Source organism: Corythoichthys intestinalis, unplaced genomic scaffold, assembly GCF_030265065.1.
Source record: "Corythoichthys intestinalis isolate RoL2023-P3 unplaced genomic scaffold, ASM3026506v1 HiC_scaffold_28, whole genome shotgun sequence".
Taxonomy (NCBI): domain Eukaryota; kingdom Metazoa; phylum Chordata; class Actinopteri; order Syngnathiformes; family Syngnathidae; genus Corythoichthys; species Corythoichthys intestinalis.
Window position 1 is genome coordinate 721,705 of NW_026651597.1, and position 22,624 is coordinate 744,328.

Genomic DNA, 22,624 nt, shown 5'->3' on the forward strand with positions numbered 1-22,624 from the left:
CGAGAGGGGAAGAGAGAGGGTTTGTTGCTCCTTGTCTTTCCTACTGTCCAGCAGTAGTTTTAAGGCATTTCAATTGAAAAATGTCCTGAGTGTGTCGCTAAGACCTGTGTGCGTCCATAAGAGGTGAGTACACGAACCCTCTTGTACTGTTGCCTTTATTGTTGTTGTTTTTGAGATGTTAATACAGTGCCTTGCAAAAGTATTCAGCCCCCTTGAACCTTGCAACCTTTCGCCACATTTCAGGCTTCAAACATAAAGATATAAAATTTTAATTTTTATGTCAAGAATCAACAACAAGTGGGACACAATCGTGAAGTGGAACAAAATTTATTGGATAATTTAAACTTTTTTAACAAATAAAAAACTGAAAAGTGGGGCGTGCAATATTATTCGGCCACCTTGCGTTAATACTTTGTAGCGCCACCTTTTGCTCCAATTACAGCTGCAAGTCGCTTGGGGTATGTTTCTATCAGTTTTGCACATCGAGAGACTGACATTCTTGCCCATTCTTCCTTGCAAAACAGCTCGAGCTCAGTGAGGTTGGATGGAGAGTGTTTGTGAACAGCAGTCTTCAGCTCTTTCCACAGATTCTCGATTGGATTCAGGTCTGGAGTTTTACTTGGCCATTCTAACGCCTGGATATGTTTATTTTTTAACCATTCCATTGTAGATTTGGCTTTATGTTTTGGATCATTGTCCTGTTGGAAGATAAATCTCCGTCCCAGTCTCAGGTCTTGTGCAGATACCAACAGGTTTTCTTCCAGAATGTTCCTGTATTTGGCTGCATCCATCTTCCCGTCAATTTTAACCATCTTCCCTGTCCCTGCTGAAGAAAAGCAGGCCCAAACCATGATGCTGCCACCACCATGTTTGACAGCGGGGATGGTGTGTTCAGGGTGATGAGCTGTGTTGCTTTTACGCCAAACATATCGTTTTGCACTGTGGCCAAAAAGTTCAATTTTGGTTTCATCTGACCAGAGCACCTTCTTCCACATGTTTGGTGTGTCTCCCAGGTGGCTTGTGGCAAACTTTAAACGAGACTTTTTATGGATATCTTTGAGAAATGGCTTTCTTCTTGCCACTCTTCCATAAAGGCCAGATTTGAGCAGTGTTTGAGCAGTGATTGTTGTCCTATGTACAGACTCTCCCACCTCAGCTGTAGATCTCTGCAGTTCATCCAGAGTGATCATGGGCCTCTTGGCTGCATCTCTGATCAGTTTTCTCCTTGTTTGAGAAGAAAGTTTGGAAGGACGGCCGGGTCTTGGTAGATTTGCAGTGGTCTGATGCTCCTTCTTGCACAGTGCTCCTTGAGATGTTTAAAGCTTGGGAAATCTTTTTGTATCCAAATCCGGCTTTAAACTTCTCCACAACAGTATCTCGGACCTGCCTGGTGTGTTCCTTGGTTTTCATTATGCTCTCTGCACTTTAAACAGAACCCTGAGAATATCACAGAGCAGGTGCATTAATACGGAGACTTGATTACACACAGGTGGATTGTATTTATCATCATCGGTCATTTAGGACAACATTGGATCATTCAGAGATCTTCACTGAACTTCTGGAGTGAGTTTGCTGCAATGAAAGTAAAGGGGCCGAATAATATTGCACGCCCCACTTTTCAGTTTTTTATTTGTTAAAAAAGTTTAAATTATCCAATAAATGTTGTTCCACTTCACGATTGTGTCCCACTTGTTGTTGATTCTTGACAAAAAAATTAAATTTCATATCTTTATGTTTGAAGCCTGAAATGTGGCGAAAGGTTGCAAGATTCAAGGGGGCCGAATACTTTTGCAAGGCACTGTAGCTAGCGCCGAGCGCTAAGCTAATTAGCCAATTCGCTAACGTGTATTTCATATGCAGAACGTGTAAAACCATGACTAAGTACAGCGGTAACACAACAAACATGCAAAATAGTACAGAAATCTGGTGTTGCGGGAGAGAGAAGTGCGCGCTGTAATGAGTGTGTGCGTGGCGGTGTCAAGAGCAGTTGTGATTTCCACCTGTAACACTGTGAAAACAAAGCATATTGGTTAAAAGAAGTCTTTTTCTAAAGACACTTTGTTTGTGTCCAGAAAATGTGGAATTCATTCCAAGTGTAAATTTTATTGTATTGTTGAGAAAAATAAGTACTCCCTTTAAAATGGTTAATGTTTATGCACTTTGTTGTAAAAATAAATAAATTAAAAAGCAGCTTAAGGGCAGCTTTTTGTTGTATGGGCATGTTTCATCTTTCCTGTTGAATCATAAGGATATTTAAAAAAAATCATGGTCATAAATTTGTTTGGCTACTTTATTAAACAGTGCTGCATGATGCATCGATAATCGTGATAACCGCGATAATCGTGATAACCGAGATCATTACGATCATCGTCCAAAAATCGAATCGGAGCACCCTGAATCGTAATCAAATCGAATCGTGGGGTGCCTAAGATGGCATACCCCTAATGTACAACTAAAGAACAGTTGGCTAACATATCTTACAAATGTCCGCTAGCTTAAATGCTATGAAATGCTAACATTCTTTTTCACAATACTCTTAACAAATGGTTCAAACACATATTCCCACAAAAAAAACGGCTAAATATGCCTATAAACTAAATTATGAATGCATAAAAAACATTAGCTCAAATAAAAACTTACGTTGGTCTTAACAGGGAGCGGTTCGATTCAGCCATGTGAAATTGGCAGACCAGAGGGCTGTGTATCCACCCTAATCAATAAAAGTAAATGCAAACACTTTCAAAATAAACTATTACAACGTCACTTTAATTAAACGAATACTCGAAGCAATAAAATTTAATTCGAATATTTTTTTCTAATCGAATACTCGAGTTAATCGATCAATCGTTGTAGCACTAGATTGAATACCTGAGTTTTATTGCTTTCACGTCTTATTAGCATCATCTAGTGGACGTCTAAATTTACTGCATCTACTGCACACGTTATTTGAAAGAAACTGCAGCACGTTGTTCAGTAGAGAATCTGACGACAGCAGCAGTCACTTCGCGCCGTCTCTGCGACCACTTTGCCTTGGATTTGAGGTTGCATCGCCGGTGTGTATTGCTAAAATTTGTTTAAAAAAGATATGTGAACCGTGTGTACTTTGGTGCATAAAAGAAAGACAGATTCACTTAGCATGAAACTTTGTGATATGCTAATTTCCCATGAGTTAGAGGGTCAGCAAAATGGCGTCTCGGGCGCTCTGTTAATTGTTTATTCACATGCTTATACTGTATATAGTTTGCTACAGACAGGGCAGTATATATGCAATTTCATACATTGTGTGTATTTTAATTGTGTTGTTTTGTCTGTTTTCTTTAGTTTCACCCTTTTGAAGTATTAATAAACCTGCTTAGACACAGCCACGTTTGCAGAGTCGTAGATACAGGAAAGGTGTTCATAGCCATGACTATTGTAACGGCACACTTGCAATTTAACAATCTACTGTAGTGTCGACTGGGTCTCCATATCATAGTTAAAGGAAGTGAGGTTATGGAGTGCGCCATCGCCATATTTTGTGTGGCATTACTGCCAACTGTAAACCATGGAGGCGAGCAATACGGACGTGATGTTTCTGCGCCTCGTTTTACACATGGAAGCGCTTGTAAACATTACATTACAAAAAATTAATGATGCACGTTAATACGACGCTACTACGGAGTATTATGGCCAAATAAATCCGTTTTAAAAAGGCACTACGAATTTAAGTTGTACTATTGCTCCGAGAAAAAAATTATTACGTCGGGGTAATGTAGCTGTGAGCCGCTACGTACAATACATACAGTACATGTACCTTAGCTGGGAGCTACGACGAAGCATTAGAATAAATTCTTCTATTGATTATAATTTGATGGATTTCCATATTTGTAAAACAGATTCTAAAACACAAGATGCTTTCAATATTGTTGATTTTAACGGAGGCGGCAACACGCTACGTAGGGTACGTAGCTGCTTATTCAGCTACATTAGCCCCTAATACTCCGTCATACGACGCACATAAAGGCAACTTCAATAAAGAATTTCATCATATAGACTTGCGATCGGCCAGCTTGCTGTCTCCTGTGGTCTTCCAAAATTATACCTGGGTGATAGCCAGTGTTGTCACGGATTACTTAAAAAAAGTAGTTTAATTACTGATTACTGATTACACCACAAAAAAGCAATCTAGTTACTTTACTGATTACTTCATTATCAAAGTAACTAAGTTACTTTAAAAGTAACTTATCAGTTACTTTTTACCTATTTTTCTCCTTTTGCTGCCTCAACATAAAAATAACCGAAAAATGTCATCGCGTGTAATTTGAGTTTTTCACATAAGGCTTCATCTTTGAGTTAGCGGGGGTTTAATTAGTCGATCGAGTTGATTTCAACCACCATTGACTCGCCCTAGCTTAGCCATTCCGGAGCCCTAAAACTAACAAATAACTGACAAACTGCACGAAATTTGTTTAAATAAAGTCCAACGACTAATTAAACCCCCGCTAACTCCAAGATTAAGCCTTACATAAAAAATTCTGAACTTCCCTTTAGAAATAAAGACCTACCCGTTAAAATGTTGTCTATACAAGTTTTAAAGCAATAAAACAACAAAAAATATTGAAATGAACAAAAATCTTACAACGTACAGTTTTCATATTTGGTCAAAATCATTTTTCGAACTGATCATGTGACTAGCACCTTGGAGACTATCCTTTGCTTTGCTTTGCTAAAACTACACCAGAGGAGCAAAGATGGATATTTAGAATTTCTTTAAACCTAAACTTTCAAAAGCCACCAACAACAACTTAAAAAGTTGAACTCGAACAGTATCAAGATGTGTAAATATATATATATATATATATATATATATATATATATAATATATACAATATTGGTCAAAAGTTTGGAGACACCGTCTGTTGGTTCCTGCATCTTGTCGGCAGATAGTCATGCACGTTGCACACACACTCCCGTGGGTGGACATCTTGGGCGGCGCAAAACCTATTTGCGCGTGAGTGCTCGGTTTTACTGGCCAGGCATGTACAACGACATACAGACATATTGCATCACATGTCCAACCTGCCAGAAAACATTGCCACCTCGCAGATCTGACAGGGCTCTCCTCCATCCGCTCCCGATAATATCCACACCATTTCGCCGAATTGCAATGGACATTGTTGGACCGTTGGTCAAAAGTGCTCGGGGCCATCAGTACATTCTCGTAGTCTGTGACTGTGCCACTAGATATCCCGAAGTCTTTCCGTTATGTACAATTACTGCTCCAGCTGTCCTCCATTGCTTCATTCAGTTATTCTCCCGAGTTGGGATCCCCGATGAAATCCTGACTGACCAGGGAACCAATTTTACGTCTCGTCTCCTACAGTTATTTCATAAACAGCTAGGGATTACAGCCTTGCGGACCACCCCTTATCATCCTGAGACAGACTGCCTTGTTGAAAGGTTCAACCAAACGCTGAAGAGGATACTCCAGAAGTTTGTGGGTGACACAGGAAGTGATTGGGACAGATGGCTGCCATTCCTTCTCTTGGCCTACCGACAGGTACCTCAGGCTCCTACTGGATTCTTGCCCTTTGAGCTTTTGTGCAGGGACCCTTGGACTTGCTAAGCAAAACATGGACAGCAACAGAGTCCAAAGCCAATGAGAGGGGAATCGTCCAGTACGTGCTGCAAATGAGGGATCGCCTGACCGACTATCTCAACGAGGCTGAAGAGAACCTGAAGGAGGCGCAAACGATGCAAAAGCTATGGTATGACCAACAAGCCAGACATCGTGACTTAAAGTATTGTTGTTGTTTCCATCATCCAGCAGCAAGTTATTGGCAAAGTGTCAAGGCCCCTACACCATCCTGCGACGAATGGGACCTGTCACCTACAAAGTACATCAACCTGACAAGAAACGATCAAAGCAGACCTACAATGTGAACCTTTTGAAGGAATGGAAGGGGGCTTCTCCAGCAAATCCAGACATCACCTGTTTAGTGAGGACCTTGGAGGTGGATGATGAAGATCCTGGAGTTCCTGTGGTCAACGATACATCAGACCCTCACATGGCTCACCTCTTGGTTGACCAAGCTGCTGACCTTCAAAACATCTTCAAGGAAATGCCATCAATCTTCAGGGCGGAGCCTAGCAGGACCACCGTAACAGAGCATAAAATCCGGTTGAAGAACACCAACCCCATTCGTCAACGCCCATACCGGATCCCCCAGCAGTTGACAGAACAGCTGAAGCAGGAGGTGGGAGTCGGTGCTGGCACCGGGAGTCATTGAGCCATCAACATCGGAGTGGTGCAGCCCAGTTGTCATTGTCTTTAAGAAGGACGGGTCCTTGCGCATTTGCATTGATTTCCGAAAACTCAATTCCATCTCCGCTTTCGAGTCCTACCCTATGCCAAGAATAGATGACCTTTTAGATCGCATTGGCTCAGCAACTTTCATTACAACTCTGGACTTGTGTAAAGGCTACTGGCAGGTGTCACTGGAAGCCTCCAGCCGACCATATACAGCCTTCCGAACACCTACCGGCCTGTATCAATTTACAGTAATGCCATTCGGCCTGCATGGTGCCCCAGCGACCTACCAACGCCTCATGGACAGTGTTCTTCAGGGCTGTGAAGCATTTAGTGCAGCTTACCTGGATGATGTAGTTATTTTCAGTAGGACATGGGAAGAATATCTCGTACACCTGAGAGTAGTATTGGGGAAGATCGAAGAGGTGGGGCTGACCCCGAATGTATCCAAATGTGAGTGGGCGCGCCAGGAAACCAGATACCTGGGGTATCAACTGGGCGGAGGAGAGGTACGACCCCAAATTGACAAGGTGGAAGCAATTCAGAGGTGTCCTCGTCCTCGCACATAAAAGGAGGTACGATCATTCCTTGGCCTTGCGGGATGGTATCGCAGATTTGTTCCGCAGTTTGCCACAATTGCAGCCGCACTCCCCGCTCTAACTAAAAAAGACAAAAATAATCCAGTGACGTGGACGAAGGAGTGTGAAGCTGCCTTTCAGACTCTGAGAACACTCCTCTGTTCATCCCCAGTATTGCGGTCCTGATTTTGATCGACGCTTCTTGGTCCAGGTAGATGCCTCCAATGTTGGCCTAGGAGCAGTACTTGCACAGGGTGACCCCGGAGCTGAGCAACCCATCCTGTACCTGAGCTGGTAACTGCTACCACGTGAAACCAGGTACTCGTCAGTGGAAAAGGGACTAGCCATCCAGTGGGCTCTGGAGAGTCTAAAGTATTATTTATTGGGGAGAGAGTTTGATCTAGAGACAGACCATCGAGCTCTGACTTGGATCAACTCCATGAAGTACCACAACAGCCGGTTGACGTGCTGGTACCTTTCGCTGCAGCCCTTCCAGTTCTCTGTCAAACACCAGTCTGGAAAGTCCAACTTGGTAGCTGACTACCTCCCTAGGTTGCCAAGACTTTGTCAACCTTCGGGAGGAGGTGGATGGTGTGACAGAGTAGCCCCGTCAGATCACAGGGGAAACACTGCGTCCTCGGTATAATACATAACACACGGGAAACTCGGCGTCCTCAATATAACGCATGAGACACTGCAGACTCGGCGTCTTCAATATAATGCATTTGACACATACACACACAGGCCCGCACGTACGTTCACACCATACCTGTTAACTTGTTAGGCATCGCGGGGGTCTTGGGTGCACACTAGGCTGCCGCTAAAACATCGTGATGCCACACTCGGAACAAACATTCCCAAAAGTATTCATTCTCTATTCACACGCTGGACTGTCAAAACCGAGCGCGCATTTACTTCCTGGTTTTATGATGTGGCGAGGGGGACGTCAGCGTGTGACGTCACCGGGTTGAGTTTTTGGCCCACGTAAATTTATTTTTCTTTCCAAATGTTATTTCGATATAGTGGTACCAGTATTTTGTTTATTGTATTTTTCTTTAATTTATTATCAAGCTAATATTGAACAACCTGGAGTTATTGAGCAGAAAACCAAACTTTTTGAGTTAATTGGCTGGAGGGGAGGGGCCAGGAGAAATATAAGGACAGACCTACCGTGCCTACCTCAGTCATTTGGAGTCACGCAGTGGTGCAGCTCAGGTAACAGACCTTTTTATTTTGTCATGCAATGAATGTTTTTGTAAATATGGTGAATTTTGGTTTAACTTTTGTAAATAATCACTTTAGCACTTTGTCACAGAACATTTCTTGTTTAGTTGTTGGGAACGTCATTAATAAAAACACTGAAAAACCATCATACTGCTTCGGTTGCCATTTTTGTGAGCAAGAGCCCCGCCACACACCTCAAAGGTGGATACTTTGAAGAATGTAGAATACAAAACCTGTTTTCAGTTATTTCACTTTTTTTTGCCATTCCACATTTTCGTTCAGAGTTTTGATGTCTTCAGTGAGAATTTACAATAGCAGTGAAAATATATAAAACAAAAAAATTATGAAGTGTATCCAAACTAGGAATGTCCCGATCCAGGTTTTTGCACTTCCGATCCGATACCGATATTGTTTTGCACTTCCGGTCCGATACAGATACCGGCCTATCTGAGCATGTATTAAAGTTTATTGAAGTTATTTAGCCTCCTTAGTTGTCAGACTCATGTTGAAAGGGGTTTTAGTACTCTTGATAACAACTAGCCAGCTGAAATAGGCGAGTTTGAATAGCACACAATGGTTGGTAACAAACTGACCTGTTTATTCAATGACAAACACAAAACATTATAAATAACAAACAGAAATGGCATAGTCAGTCAGTAAAACGTACAAATAATATTGTAAACTGTCTTAAAAAAGCAAAACACACAAACAACCTCAGTGGAAAATCCCACAACCCCCAAGCTATTAGATACTTTTAATGTTTTTGTTACAATAATTGTATAAAAAGCCTCTCAGGTTTAAATAAACGACTATTTCAGTATCAAGTTAACATTTTAAAACAGTAAATAAAATACTCAAGTCCCAATCCTGTATCAGCAGCTTTAAACTATATTCAATTCATTTAATTTTGCTAATCAAATGTTAAAGTTGTTAAAATTGCTCCCCCTATGCCATAATTTCCCTTCTGCCTATTTTCGACATGTAAAAGTTTTAAAACTGTTTTGAAGATAGATTCAAGTCAAGATTTTGCCGATTTAGGAGTATTTTAGATAAAAAGTTAATTAGGTTCACTTGGGAGGTTCACAACAGCCTACTAGGGAAGTCTCCTGCTTTAAGATGGCGGCCGTTTAGTTTTCCATACTTCAATGTTGCTAACGCCGTCGAGTCTGTCTACAGTAAAACGATGTTGACATAGTTTGTAGCAACTGTCAGCAGCAGTCAGGTATTCTTGTGTTTTTTATCCAGCGGCATGAGTTGAGCTAAAGCTGTGAGTTGAGCATTGGCATTACCCGCGTCTATGACAAGAATGATGTTTACTCTCGGGACGCAATGCGGTCCGTTTCTCATTGCGTCCCGAAGACCGCGCTGTGTATTAGTTCTGCTATACTTGACATATTTCAATAATCGGAATTCGGATGTTTGTGAATCGTTCTCGAATCTTCCACGGCCGAATCACTCAAGGATGTAATGACGGCTGGGCATGTTGTACCATGGTTCTAAGTGTTGGATGGTGCGTCTTTACTCACGAGAGATAATGGCTCGTCATCCAGAATGAATTCTTCGGCAATGACTCTTGTTATTCCCTGGGCTTTGGGACTGTCGGGTGCCAGTTAGTCACGCATAGCAAAAGTTTCTGCCAGTGTTAGTTACGTAGGACCAGGGGTCACGTTAACCGGATATTTTCCGTCATTGACCGGTTTTTTAAAACGGTGACGGAAAAAACTCAAGTCCGTCCGTCATTTTGACAGGTTGCAATTCACACCCCAGACCACAGGGTGGCGAGTTAGCATATTAATTAGCTATTGTCTCTCTTAATGCATGACGTCGTTGGCTCTTCTGTCAGAGTATTGTAGCGTCACCGGGGTCTGGCGGCGGCACCGTGATTGACACATCAACGCGAGGTTCTTATTGGTGCACCCGGTGTGCCAGCGCGTCATCCAATTGATGGACAAGATTGCCGCCTGTGTATAGACCCCAATCACATGACGTCACAACTCCGCCCCCCTAACTGGAGCCGCCATATTGTGTGTCAGCTCGTCATGTTTACACATTACCGCTACGTACATGCCTCCTATTACGGCGTGTTTTTCTGCTCGTTAACATTAATAATCAAAATGGTGAAGGCGTGTGTGGCGGTTGGTTGCTGTAACAGAGAAGATAGAAGGAGAGACTTGAAGTTCTACCGTATTCTGAGAGACCTGAAGATGAGCGCGAGATGGACTGCTGTAATTCGACAAGAAATCTGGGCACCAAACGATCACCACAGACTATGTAGTAGTCATTTTATATCTGGTAAGATGCATTTAATATATATTTATAAGATTTTGGGCTGACAACCACAATTAAGATCATTGTGTGACGTTGGTGATTGGGGTCTATATCGTTGCCTCTTTTTCTTTGGGGGCGGAGTTGTTGGCGGTAAGCAGAGTAAAAAGGGAGAAAAATACCACGACTTCCGTGTCTAATTTTTCGCCGCCAAGCAAGCGTTACAATATTAATTAAAAATGAATGAAAACTAAATACTATTGAATATGTCATCATTATCATTTAAAAAATTTAAGTGACGGGTAAAAATAGACTATGACCGGATTTTTATGACCCTGTCAGTCAAAATGACAGACAGCGAAAATGTCTAGCGCAACCTCTGCGTAGGACCTTTCTTTTTGTCTTCGGTTTTCTCAACGTACGCCTTATATTGTTTGTTGTGGTATTTCGCTAAATGCTTGATTAGGTTGGTTGTATTTAAACTTCTTACAGCTTTTGCACCACGCTTGACTTTATTGTGGCATATGTTGCACTCTGCCTCTTCGTCTTTGTCGTCCTTTAAGGTGAAATGATCCCACACAGCTGACATTTTTACCGATAAAGTCTCTCGGTAAATTGGGAGACGGTAATGTAGTGTGTTGAAGGTGTGCCATAAAATACAGACTGGATTTTAGGGAAACCAAAGCAAATACTGGAGTGGATTATGTAAGTCGGTACGCGGTAAAACCCGGACCGGATTTTTAAAAAAACTGGATCGGAAGTCTGGATCGGAATTTTTCCGTGTCGGCCGATCCGATACTGCGGCACATTTCTTTGCCCATATCGGCGTCCGATCCGATCCAAATATCGGATCGGGACATCTCTCGTCCAAACATTTGACTTTCGTTTCAATCTTCAACATGCTTCTCCCCCCAGTCCCACAAATCTAAAACTCCGCCAATGATTACAAACTCTAACTATAAAATGTACATAATTACACATATTATAACGGCTGGTAACAAACTGTAGAAGTGCTGGTTGTCTCGTACCTGTCGGCTTTGCTTTGAGTTTTTTTCACGACGCGTTGTGCTGTAATTCCAAGTGCTTCCTGGTTGAATTGGATGTCGAGTATATCGCGGTCGACAGTCTTTCTGAGCCAGCGCAGAGTATGCAACGCACAGAGATATTTTTGTCATCTTTACTGGACGGATATGTGAAGTAATGGCTGTATCTCCAGTGAGCAAATGCAGCAGTTTGTTGTATCTCTCCGGCTCCTTTACTGTTAGCATCCTGATAGGTAGCCAGGCTATGTGGCAGAAGGCGCGCACACAGCATGGTAATACACGTGACCCATATTTTTTTCCGATGAGAAAACGTGAGATGTGATGTCACTCCAAACTCAAGAGCAGTATTTTCTATTCAAATGTTCTTCGTACATGACTACAGTATTCTTCATTCTACATGCAGTATGAGGCAACAACAAAATAGTAATGCACAGGCACTGAGGAAACTAACTTTAATCAGATTACTGGCTTGGAAAAATGAATGCGTTAGATTGGTTGTTACTGAAAAAAAGTAATCAGATTTAGAGCTGTCCCGACTAGTCGACGTCATCGATGACGTAAATGCGTCAACGGGCAAAATATACCGTCGATGGGTAATGACGGGTTAAAAAAAAAATTACATGCGGATAAAGTTAAGAATGGCGGGCGCTCGCGATACAAGCGGTTATTACTGACAACCCCAAGGGGGCCGCTGTTATTTCAATGTGACCGGCGTTGTCAGATTGAGCAAAGAGGAAGAAAGTGGACGAGCGAGCGAGAGAGAGGGAGCGAGATCGGTGAGTTGTGTACTGAATTAACAATATTTGCAACATTATCTATAGTCACTGGTATGGATTGATTTGGCCTTCTTAACTTCCATTCAGTCATGACAGTTTAGAATTCCTCGATGTAGTATATGGACTACGTGTCCCATAATCACTCTGGGCTTACGTAGCCAATGGCATGGGACGTAGCACATCTAGTTAGCTATTTCATGATATCTAGTGTGTGCACGCATTAAAAAAGTTAGCAATTGCCGCTGAAGTCACGTCTACTCATTACTACACAACACCAGCATATGACAATCGACTTTCATAAACATGACGAGTTTGAAGCACAGCGCTCTTAATTTGCCACTCAATGTTCATTCAGCTGTTCGTTGTCAAAGCGAAGTTGTTCGTAGCAGCCAAGTCGGGAACAATGTTTTGGCGGACTTCGTTGTAAATATCCGGCGTTGTGCCGAAAAATAGCCGCCTCGCGTGAAACGTCACTCCTGACTGGAGCCCACACGTTAACAACACCGGCGTGCCGGAGATGGTCCGCAGTCACTCTGGAGCACTGACGCGGCCGGTATACGCGGAACAATAGGAACGATTGACTCCGGCGCTAGTTTTTGCCGGACCTGGAATGAAGATGCATTTTGTGCAGTTCGTAACAAGGAATCCGAACTTTTAACAGCACATCTGCCGTATGCGCGCACGCACGTGCACGTGAGGCGATAAATCGCAGCGGAAAAATTACCGCCTTCATTTTTATTTATCGTGCTATAAATGGAATTATTGCATATTGCGACAGGCTTAGAACCGACGACAACAAGCCAAAGAGCCAAGTGAATCGCCTGTTCACTCCTCACTAAGGCGAGGAGTTGAAAACACCGCCAATTACCAATAAGGGCAGAATTGGTAACACGTGAAAGCGACATAAAGTCAAAAAAGCGGACCAAAATAGCCAGAGCCTGGAATTATTTCAAGGAATATTTGGAGGGTGCCACTTTGTGTATTCTTTGCTAAGCTGAGTTCGCATACTACGGTAGCACGTCAGCTATGAACGAACACTTGAAGCGCCGTCACCCAAGTGTAATTTTCGAAGACAACAAGAAACAACAAGCTAGCGGATTGTAAATCCATACAACTTTCTAACGATTTTTTAATGGAAGTTGCCATTATGTGCGTCGTATCAACGTGCATTTTTATTTAATAAAATAATTTATATATATAATTATTTTTAAATTATTATTAAATTTATTAGGATCATGGAAGCTCCCACTTAGGGAAAATATATACATATACAGTGCCTTGCAAAAGTATTCGGCCCCCTTGAATCTTGCAACCTTTCGCCACATTTCAGGCTTCAAACATAAAGATATGAAATTTAATTTTTTTGTCAAGAATCAACAACAAGTGGGACACAATCGTGAAGTGGAACAACATTTATTGGATAATTTAAACTTTTTTAACAAATAAAAAACTGAAAAGTGGGGCGTGCAATATTATTTGGTCCCTTTACTTTCAGTGCAGCAAACTCACTCCAGAAGTTCAGTGAGGATCTCTGAATGATCCAATGTTGTCCTGAATGACCGATGATGATAAATACAATCCACCTGTGTGTAATCAAGTCTCCGTATAAATGCACCTGCTCTGTGATAGTCTCAGGGTTCTATTTAAAGTGCAGAGAGCATTATGAAAACCAAGGAACACACCAGGCAGGTCCGAGATATTGTTGTGGAGAAGTTTAAAGCCGGATTTGGATACAAAAAGATTTCCCAAGCTTTAAACATCTCAAGGAGCACTGTGCAAGCCATCATATTGAAATGGAAGGAGCATCAGACCACTGCAAATCTACCAAGACCCGGCCGTCCTTCCAAACTTTCTTCTCAAACAAGGAGAAAACTGATCAGAGATGCAGCCAAGAGGCCCATGATCACTCTGGATGAACTGCAGAGATCTACAGCTGAGGTGGGAGAGTCTGTCCATAGGACAACAATCACTGCTCAAACACTGCTCAAATCTGGCCTTTATGGAAGAGTGGCAAGAAGAAAGCCATTTCTCAAAGATATCCATAAAAAGTCTCGTTTAAAGTTTGCCACAAGCCACCTGGGAGACACACCAAACATGTGGAAGAAGGTGCTCTGGTCAGATGAAACCAAAATTGAACTTTTTGGCCACAATGCAAAACGATATGTTTGGCGTAAAAGCAACACAGCTCATCACTCTGAACACACCATCCCCACTGTCAAACATGGTGGTGGCAGCATCATGGTTTGGGCCTGCTTTTCTTCAGCAGGGACAGGGAAGATGGTTAAAATTGACGGGAAGATGGATGCAGCCAAATACAGGAACATTCTGGAAGAAAACCTGTTGGTATCTGCACAAGACCTGAGACTGGGACGGAGATTTATCTTCCAACAGGACAATGATCCAAAACATAAAGCCAAATCTACAATGGAATGGTTCAAAAATAAACGTATCCAGGTGTTAGAATGGCCAAGTCAAAGTCCAGACCTGAATCCAATCGAGAATCTGTGGAAAGAGCTGAAGACTGCTGTTCACAAACACTCTCCATCCAACCTCACTGAGCTCGAGCTGTTTTGCAAGGAAGAATGGCCAAGAATGTCAGTCTCTCGATGTGCAAAACTGATAGAAACATACCCCAAGCGACTTGCAGCTGTAGTTGGAGCAAAAGGTGGCGCTACAAAGTATTAACGCAAGGGGGCCGAATAATATTGCACGCCCCACTTTTCAGTTTTTTATTTGTTGAAAAAGTTTAAATTATCCAATAAATGCTGTTCCACTTCACGATTGTGTCCCACTTGTTGTTGACTCTTGACAAAAAATTAAAATTTTATATCTTTATGTTTGAAGCCTGAAATGTGGCGAAAGGTTGCAAGGTTCAAGGGGGCCGAATACTTTTGCAAGGCACTGTATCCTGTATATACATAATATAATAAAAATATATATGGAAACAGCACTGGCCTGCTTACTGTAATCCATGACTGCACTAATGTTAGTTACTTAATATTATAATGTATTACATATAGTAGTATACTATAAAATTAATACTATATATTTAATTTTTGTTACTGTGGGTATGTGTGCCTTAATTCAAAATAATTGTGATAATATTTCAGTGTGCCCTCTACTTTATCAATTTTCAAGTTAAAACAAACAAAAGTTGAACAGTTTTTCCCATCCCCCAAAAATGCGGAATGCACACCAGAAACAGCATCTGAACTCACACAAAGTATTCTGAAAATGGTTGTTCGGGACATTGCAATTCATTTTAACATTTAGAACAATATAGACAATGACATACCACAAAAAGAGTAAGAATTGTTTTGACTCCTTTTAAAAAGGTGAAGTCACAGTGTTTCCGTTTACATTTTTTGCACTAGTTAATGCCAGCAGCATTTGACCTCATTGTTTGTGATTTATTATTGGTATTTATGTTATTTATATATACGTTAATAAAGAATTTAGGTGTTCCAAAATGTTTTTTGTGAATTAATAAGCTTGAACAAAAATTTCATTATTAAAGTTGTAAAAGTAAATAAATAAATAAATAAAAATTATTTGGTTAGTTGACTAATCGTAAAAATAATCTGCTGACTAATCGGGAGGAAATTAGTCGTGCTCCACACAACAGTGACAACCTCCTTTATTTCGCTAAAATAAATCCATGCTTCGGCCACTCTGGTCTGCTTTTTGGGCTTTGTGCCGCTTTCTCCGTTTGCATCCCGAGTGTCCGCTATTCTCAACTTTCCAGGCATATATACTGTATGTTGTAAGGAATCGGGTTATAATGTCGTTGGTGTATTTACATGCGTTCCTAAATGCGCCATATTGCTGACGTGAGTGAGGGAGGTGCGACAGAGCGAGACATCTTCCTGTTGTTGCTGGTAGTTGTTGTGCTGGCTGCGGCAGACAGGAGCCGTGTTGTTCCCACAAGTTCCAAAAATAAAGAATTGCAAACCTGACTATGCTAAACTCTTTGTCAATGTTACAATCATATTTTTTTTAACTCTAACCGTTGACAGGATGTTGAGCTCCTCGACGCATTTACGTCATTGACTACGTCGAATAGTCGGGACAGCCCTAATAAAGACTAAACCAGATTGAACGTACACTGCCAAATAACATTTCTGTCTTTTTTTGCAGACGGAGCCCCGCACTCCCCTCAAGGTGAGTATTGTGATACTCACAGAACAGCGAGTGTGATGTGGCGTCATCACTCTCTGATGATTGAACCATGAGGTCTGCTTGGGATCCTTCTTTTAAACTGCTACTGCCGCCACTCGTAGGCTCCGCCCCTCTGCTGGCCTGACTCGGACCTGCATCTTCACCCTTCAAGGACTCACCAGTCCACTTGGAGACGTCTATCACCTCCACTTTTACATATGGAGGGTCCGCCTCCTCCTTTATGAGGGGATAACGTTTCTGCTGCTCCTCAATGTGGGTGTTCTCAACTGGAATGAAATACTCCTCCTGCTCCTCTTTAATGTGGACATATACTTCCTCCTCCTTCTTCATGTATGGCGACTCTTCCTCCTCATCTTCTTCAATGCGAGCAGACCCCTGGCGTTTGGGCAATGCAGGACAATGCGCTTGACTGACATCTGCAAGACCAAAACCATAAACACAAATGGGCCAATTTATTATTTCTTCATTTTCCATATTTAGTCCACAACATATTTCTCGTTTCAGAAATACTCTGTGACGTTTTTGTATTTACATAGACTTCATAATATATTGACATGACACAGGGCGCAGGGCTGATCCGTAGGGGGCCTATTTTCAAAAACTTCAAATATTTTCAAAACCAAAGCTGCTACTGACCTAAAACCAAAAGAGGTACCCACCTTAGGGGCATATATGAGTCTCCATGAGCTGTGGCATCAAAAAATTCAAAGTCGTTCCCTTATAAAATCCTGATTAATGATTATAACAAAACTTAGAATGGCTGTAAAATTCTCAGATTTTACACTAGATGCACTAAAATAATAAAATGCAGGGACAATCACCTATATATTTTCAGGATCAATAGCAATATTTAACATGTCATATAAGTTTTTGCCCAAAATAGCAACTTAAATTAATTTTTATTTTCTGCAAGTTTCAACAGCTAATAAATCCATCAATTTCCACATCAGAAACTTAATACTTGAGGAAAACAAGCAGAATCAATTATAAATAATTTATAAAGAGATTATTAATAATTTTTTATACAATCACAACTTCTTATAGAATAGAATAGCCCTTTATTGTCATTATACAGTTGTACAATGAAATTGTGGAGCATCTCCCTTTACAGGGCAGAATAAGATAAGTTACAATCTCAAAAGTGACTTGCAAGTATAAAGTATTAAATCTAAATAAACATAAATATGAAATGCGTATGCAATAGTCCTATAATTCAGGCAGTGCAAATAATTGATGTGATGTTACCAGGATGTGAGCCTCGTCTTTCAACAATCACACAGCCTTTGCTTTTCTGGTCAGCTTCCTAAACTTGTACAAACCCCTGTTCCTCGCCATCTCCTTTCTGCCCTCCTCGACTCTGCTCCTTGTACTGTCGATCAGCCACTCCAAAGCCTTGTCGGTCGGCCACTCCAAGGCCTTGTTCTTCCTCGCTTCTGAAGTCACATCCTTGGAAAAGTTTGCAGCAAAACAGTTGAAGAGGGACCGCCAGGAACTCCAGCAGGTGCCCTTGTGCTTCCTACACATCGGGGAGTCCTATAGTGACATTCCAAAAGACGCCATGTGGGCCACGGAGAGAGGTGGCCGCTTGAAGACCACCCGGCCCGGCCCGTCTCCAGCTCTTCTGGAACATCTCCAGGATGTCGGCCCTGTGTGTTCTTGTGTTCCTCCTTGCCTGTGGTCACGGCGAGGAGCCTCAGCCCGGTGACCGTGTTGGGGTTGACGACCGCCATGAGGAGCCTGACGCTCTGCTTCTCGATCGAAGAGCGCGCCAGTACCTTCTGGGTCGACAATTGGGCCGTCCTCATCCTCTTAGGCTCCTAAAAAATATGTTTGTTTTAGAAAGATAGGTGTTTTGATTCATCTTTTTTTTTTATGAAGTGAGTAATGCTGGCCACTTATTTCAGTCCCAAGACACCTGGGCAGCACCATACAACCGTTGTTGTGGAAGCTGCTGTAGATGTTCTTTCAAAGGTGCAAGGGGTCAAAGCAGACAAAGATCTGCTTATTGCCGTCGGTGTAGGGGTTGGTGCAGGACCAGGTTTTGCCCTTTAGGACCAGAATTTGTGGACTGATCGGGGTCCCCAAGGTTGCCTGCTCCTGGACAGCTGCGTGGTGGGACAGGATGTTTCACTGAAAGTTGAAGTTGAAATGTTACATAAAACAAAACATGTAAAAGCTGATTATTTTTTAATATGGACGCAGAAATGTCTAAAATAAAATTTAGAGATACAAAATCCCACATGGCCGCCGCAGCAAAACAAAGAGCGTTTTACGTTGAAAATTCTTGTGAATAAATGCTTAAATCCCTTTAGTCTTGAGTCTTGGTTAAAAGCAAAAATAAACGTGCAGGTAGCATTTACTGTATTTTGCGTAAATTTGGCAAACTATGAGGCTAGTCAGTTCGGAAAATTAGCCCACGCCATGTGAATTCTTTATAGATATGGACGTAAAACAGTCTCAATTCTTGGTTAAAAGCAAAAAAAAAAACAAAAAAACCTGCAGGTCGCATTTATTTTGTGTAAATATTGCGAAATATGAGGCTAGTCAGTTAGGAAAATTAGCCCACGCCATGTGTACACAAAGAACTTTTTCCGTTGAAAATTCTTGTGAATAAATGCTTAAATCACTGGTTTCTTTATAGATATGGACATAAAACAGTCTCGATTCTTGGTTTAAAGCAAAAAAACGGGCAGTTGGCAGTTATTTTACGTAAATATTGCGATGTATAATGCCAATGCTGTGGCGGCTAATTTCTCCCATTGATATTTTTCCACGTTTCAAAATGCATGCATACCCCCATAACCCCTTCCTGTTCGCTGCTTTGTCATAATAAACGAGGTATGTTGAGTGATCACAATGGGAGTATGTCAGACTCTCAATGTGAAACATTAAAACTTTTCAGATTATCCGGGCACTTAGACTTCCATTCTCCGTGTCAAACAGCTGAACAGGACAGGTTTAAAAAAAAAAAAAAAAAAATGCATGCATGGTACGAAAAATAGTTACCTTGAATCCGCGAACAAATCACTCCTGAGGCAATCCTTCCTGTTTGTATGCAGTACAGCTTTTGTACTTTATCAAAAATTCGGCTCGGGCTCGCAGTATGTGCTGTCTGTGACTTCTAAATGAAGCTGAGTTTGGTCCAGCCCCCCCTACGGGAAGGCGTTGCTCAGGGTCCGGGGGAAGTGACATGTTAATACAATTAGGAAGTAGATGTTATATCTTGTTGTCATTTAGTATGACACAATGCAATTTAAATTGCTTGATATTACATTTTAATAAATAACACACAATTATTAACAATCTGCGAGTAACGTCATCACTCGAAATTACTATCTCAAGCCCTCCGTTTACTGCAAAATTGACCCAAAAGGGTGCCATTCGTTTATACTACGTTTGCGCAAGTTGTTGGCACACCCCTCTGTGTTTGAGAGAGTTGGTACACTCCGTCAGCCGTGGAAGTCGGATACGGAAGGATTGCAAGTGAAAATGAATACCTTAATATTTATAATGTGATAGCAGCAACACTTTTGACAGCACAAATGAGCACAAACGTAGCACAAACAAATGGCACCATTTCAGGACCATTGTCAATAAAATGGAGGGCTGCGTGACGTCATCCCTCAAAATGAATATCTCAATATCTCGAAAACTATAGCAGCACAAACTAATTTTTTTTACAGCACAAGCGATTAACAACCTTTTTTTTTTATGTACCCATCACCTTATCAAAAGTATGAACATGCAAACAAGCGTCTCGAACACACGTCGATATACTAATTGAAAAGATTGATAGTGAAGAAAAAAAATCAAATATACCACAAGTTTTCAAAAATACTGACAAGTAGTTCAGTTCAATTTTTTTCAGGCATGCAACTCAATAAATTTTTTTTTTGAGACTCAATAAAATTTCTACTTGAACAGTACATGTAGCTACGTCACACACAACGTCACACAGCCCAGTCTTCCGCTGCTTGCGCGCTGCTGTCAGTTCTACTCGCCGAGACACCGACTCATCCGAGGAAAACAACGACAAATACGGCTCATCCTCTTCCTTGGGTTGATTAAATAATGCATTAGCTTGCGCTGAATTTAGTTTTCGATTCATTCCGCACGTTTCAAAGTCGCTCGCTCAATCCAACCAGCCATCGCTCGCTCCCTTGCGTCCCTTTCCTGAGGTGGCGCCTCGCTCGGCAATTTATTAAAAATGTTCACATTAGGTTCATCTTTCTTGACCTCACAACAGCTCCTGGGATATGTAGTCTTTCGGGCTGCTTTCGGTTTTAAAAAAGGACAAGAAATGATGGAAATATGGACAAACACATGGTCAATGCAGCGTTTTAATGCTTAAATATGAGTACAACAAAACTATAAAACTCAAATGACATTATCTCCCATTTTACTTGGTTGATTGACTTCAAGTAAAAACTGGCACGGACATCAACTTCCGGACTTTCAAATGAGAGCAACCAGCGGCACGTGGGTGACGTAAATGCAGCGTGACGAAGCTTCAAAGATGATACGGGTTAACGTGTCGCAGTGTTAAAGCAGGCATGAAAATTGGTCAGGGGCTAAAAAGGTGAGAAGGGTGTGGAGGAAATATGTTACAGTAGGGCTTTACCAAATGACTAATTTTCTCCTGATTAGTCAGCTGACTATTTTTACAATTAGTCGACAATTTTTTTTATTTTTTTTTTAAATAATTTAAATTTAAATTTTTGATGACGCTTATTAATTCACAAAAACATTTTGGAACACTTAGATTCTTTATTATAGTAGAAATAAACATGTAAATTACAGTAATTAATCACACATGAACACAGAGGTCAAATGCTGACAGTAGGCCTGAATGATATTGGAAAAAACTCTCATTGCGATTTTTGGGGAGTTTGCGACATTATATTGCGATATTAAAACCAAAACATTTTCACCAAATAACTTTAATAGCTCTGTTCGGGATAGCTGCACTGTTGACGAAGAAAAACACTTTGGTCGCGCTGCCTAGCAGGAGGGAGAGTGAGACACTGTGGTGCTGTACGAACATGAAGCAGAAAAACATGAATGTATGTTGTTTTTAAATAAAATCTCGATCCTTTTCACCAGATTCCGATGCTTGTTCCGATGATTCTAATTCACATAATAATGCTATTTAAGACTTTTTTTCTCCTGTCGTATGCTCTTTAAGATCTTCAAGAAGACAAAGATTTGGTGACAATGGAATCCTGCAGTTAAAAAGGGATGAGAGTTTCTTTGTTACTTGCAGCCAGAACTGTTGTACAGGTTCACACTGCCAAATAGCATGCAAGTATGTATCTGGAGTATTCTCGTGACAGTTTAGACATTTATTGGAATGGGAAATCCCAGTTTTGTACTTATTAAACTGATTTATATGACTATTATGCAGTATTTTAAGTTGGGTAAGTTGCAGGTTGCCATTCTTAGTCATTGTAAATGTATTTTGACAGATTTGTGTCCAGCAACTGTTATCAGACGTTACTGAACGGTCGTTTCTCCATTTTTCGATTGGTAAATATGTTGAATTGTTACATGAGAGTAATTTAATTCAAGTGCTTTACAATACATCAAAATTTCGTAAAACACGACCAAGTCAAGAAAAAAAAAAAAAAAAACCACGAACAGAGCATACACAGCACAAGTCATACATTTTGTATTTGTAAACATTCGAATTACATTGTATAGTATTTGCAAGGCAATTGAGTCAAAAGTCAATTCACCTGTCATTTCGGGATTGATGTTTACTTGCTCGGCGACGTGTTGATACCACGCAAGTTGTTTCATCTCTTTTGCTAGCGGCTAAACTTGGGTAGAATAAGCTAGGCAGGCCTTCCTTGAAGTTTCAACGCTCACCCAAACAACTCGAAGCACAAGCGAGAGTGAACGGATTCTTGGCGTGTCCGATAATTTCTGCCACCTCTCAATTGAGTACTCTACGTCATGGGGCCAAGGAGAGATGAAAAGTAGTTGTATTCAACGCACTACTGGTCCAGAGCAATCGGCGAGTACTGATGACGTCATGTCAGAAAGCAACTCTTTTTTTCCTTTTCTTTTTCTTTTTTTTTTGTGTTGTTTTATTAACAACAACATGATAAACAGAACAAACAACAATACAAACAAAGTATAGAAGAACAATCAACAATACAAACAAAAAATAAAAGAAAATAAACACTAATATGCCAGGGGTATAAATATTCCAAACATTGCACATCAGAGAGAAGCAATTATTCACAAAAAAGTTTTAACTTTTCACAA

General features: G+C 41.1%; 1 protein-coding gene across 3 annotated transcripts in view; it reads right to left on the bottom strand.

Moving 5' to 3' along the window:
- Window positions 1-22,379, bottom strand: part of LOC130911339 (zinc finger protein 391-like) — an 82,650-nt gene extending 60,271 nt beyond the window's left edge. For all 3 annotated transcript variants that reach the window (XR_009062017.1, XM_057829222.1, XM_057829221.1), the window contains exons 1-2: window positions 22,090-22,379; window positions 16,357-16,770 (exon numbers count right to left, since the gene is read on the bottom strand). Coding sequence is in view for 2 of the 3 variants with exons in the window: in XM_057829222.1 (XP_057685205.1) it covers window positions 16,357-16,770; window positions 22,090-22,153 (478 nt within the window). In the remaining variant the exon portion in view is untranslated. The remainder of the gene's footprint in view (window positions 1-16,356; window positions 16,771-22,089) is intronic.
- Between the last annotated feature and the right edge of the window lie 245 nt (window positions 22,380-22,624).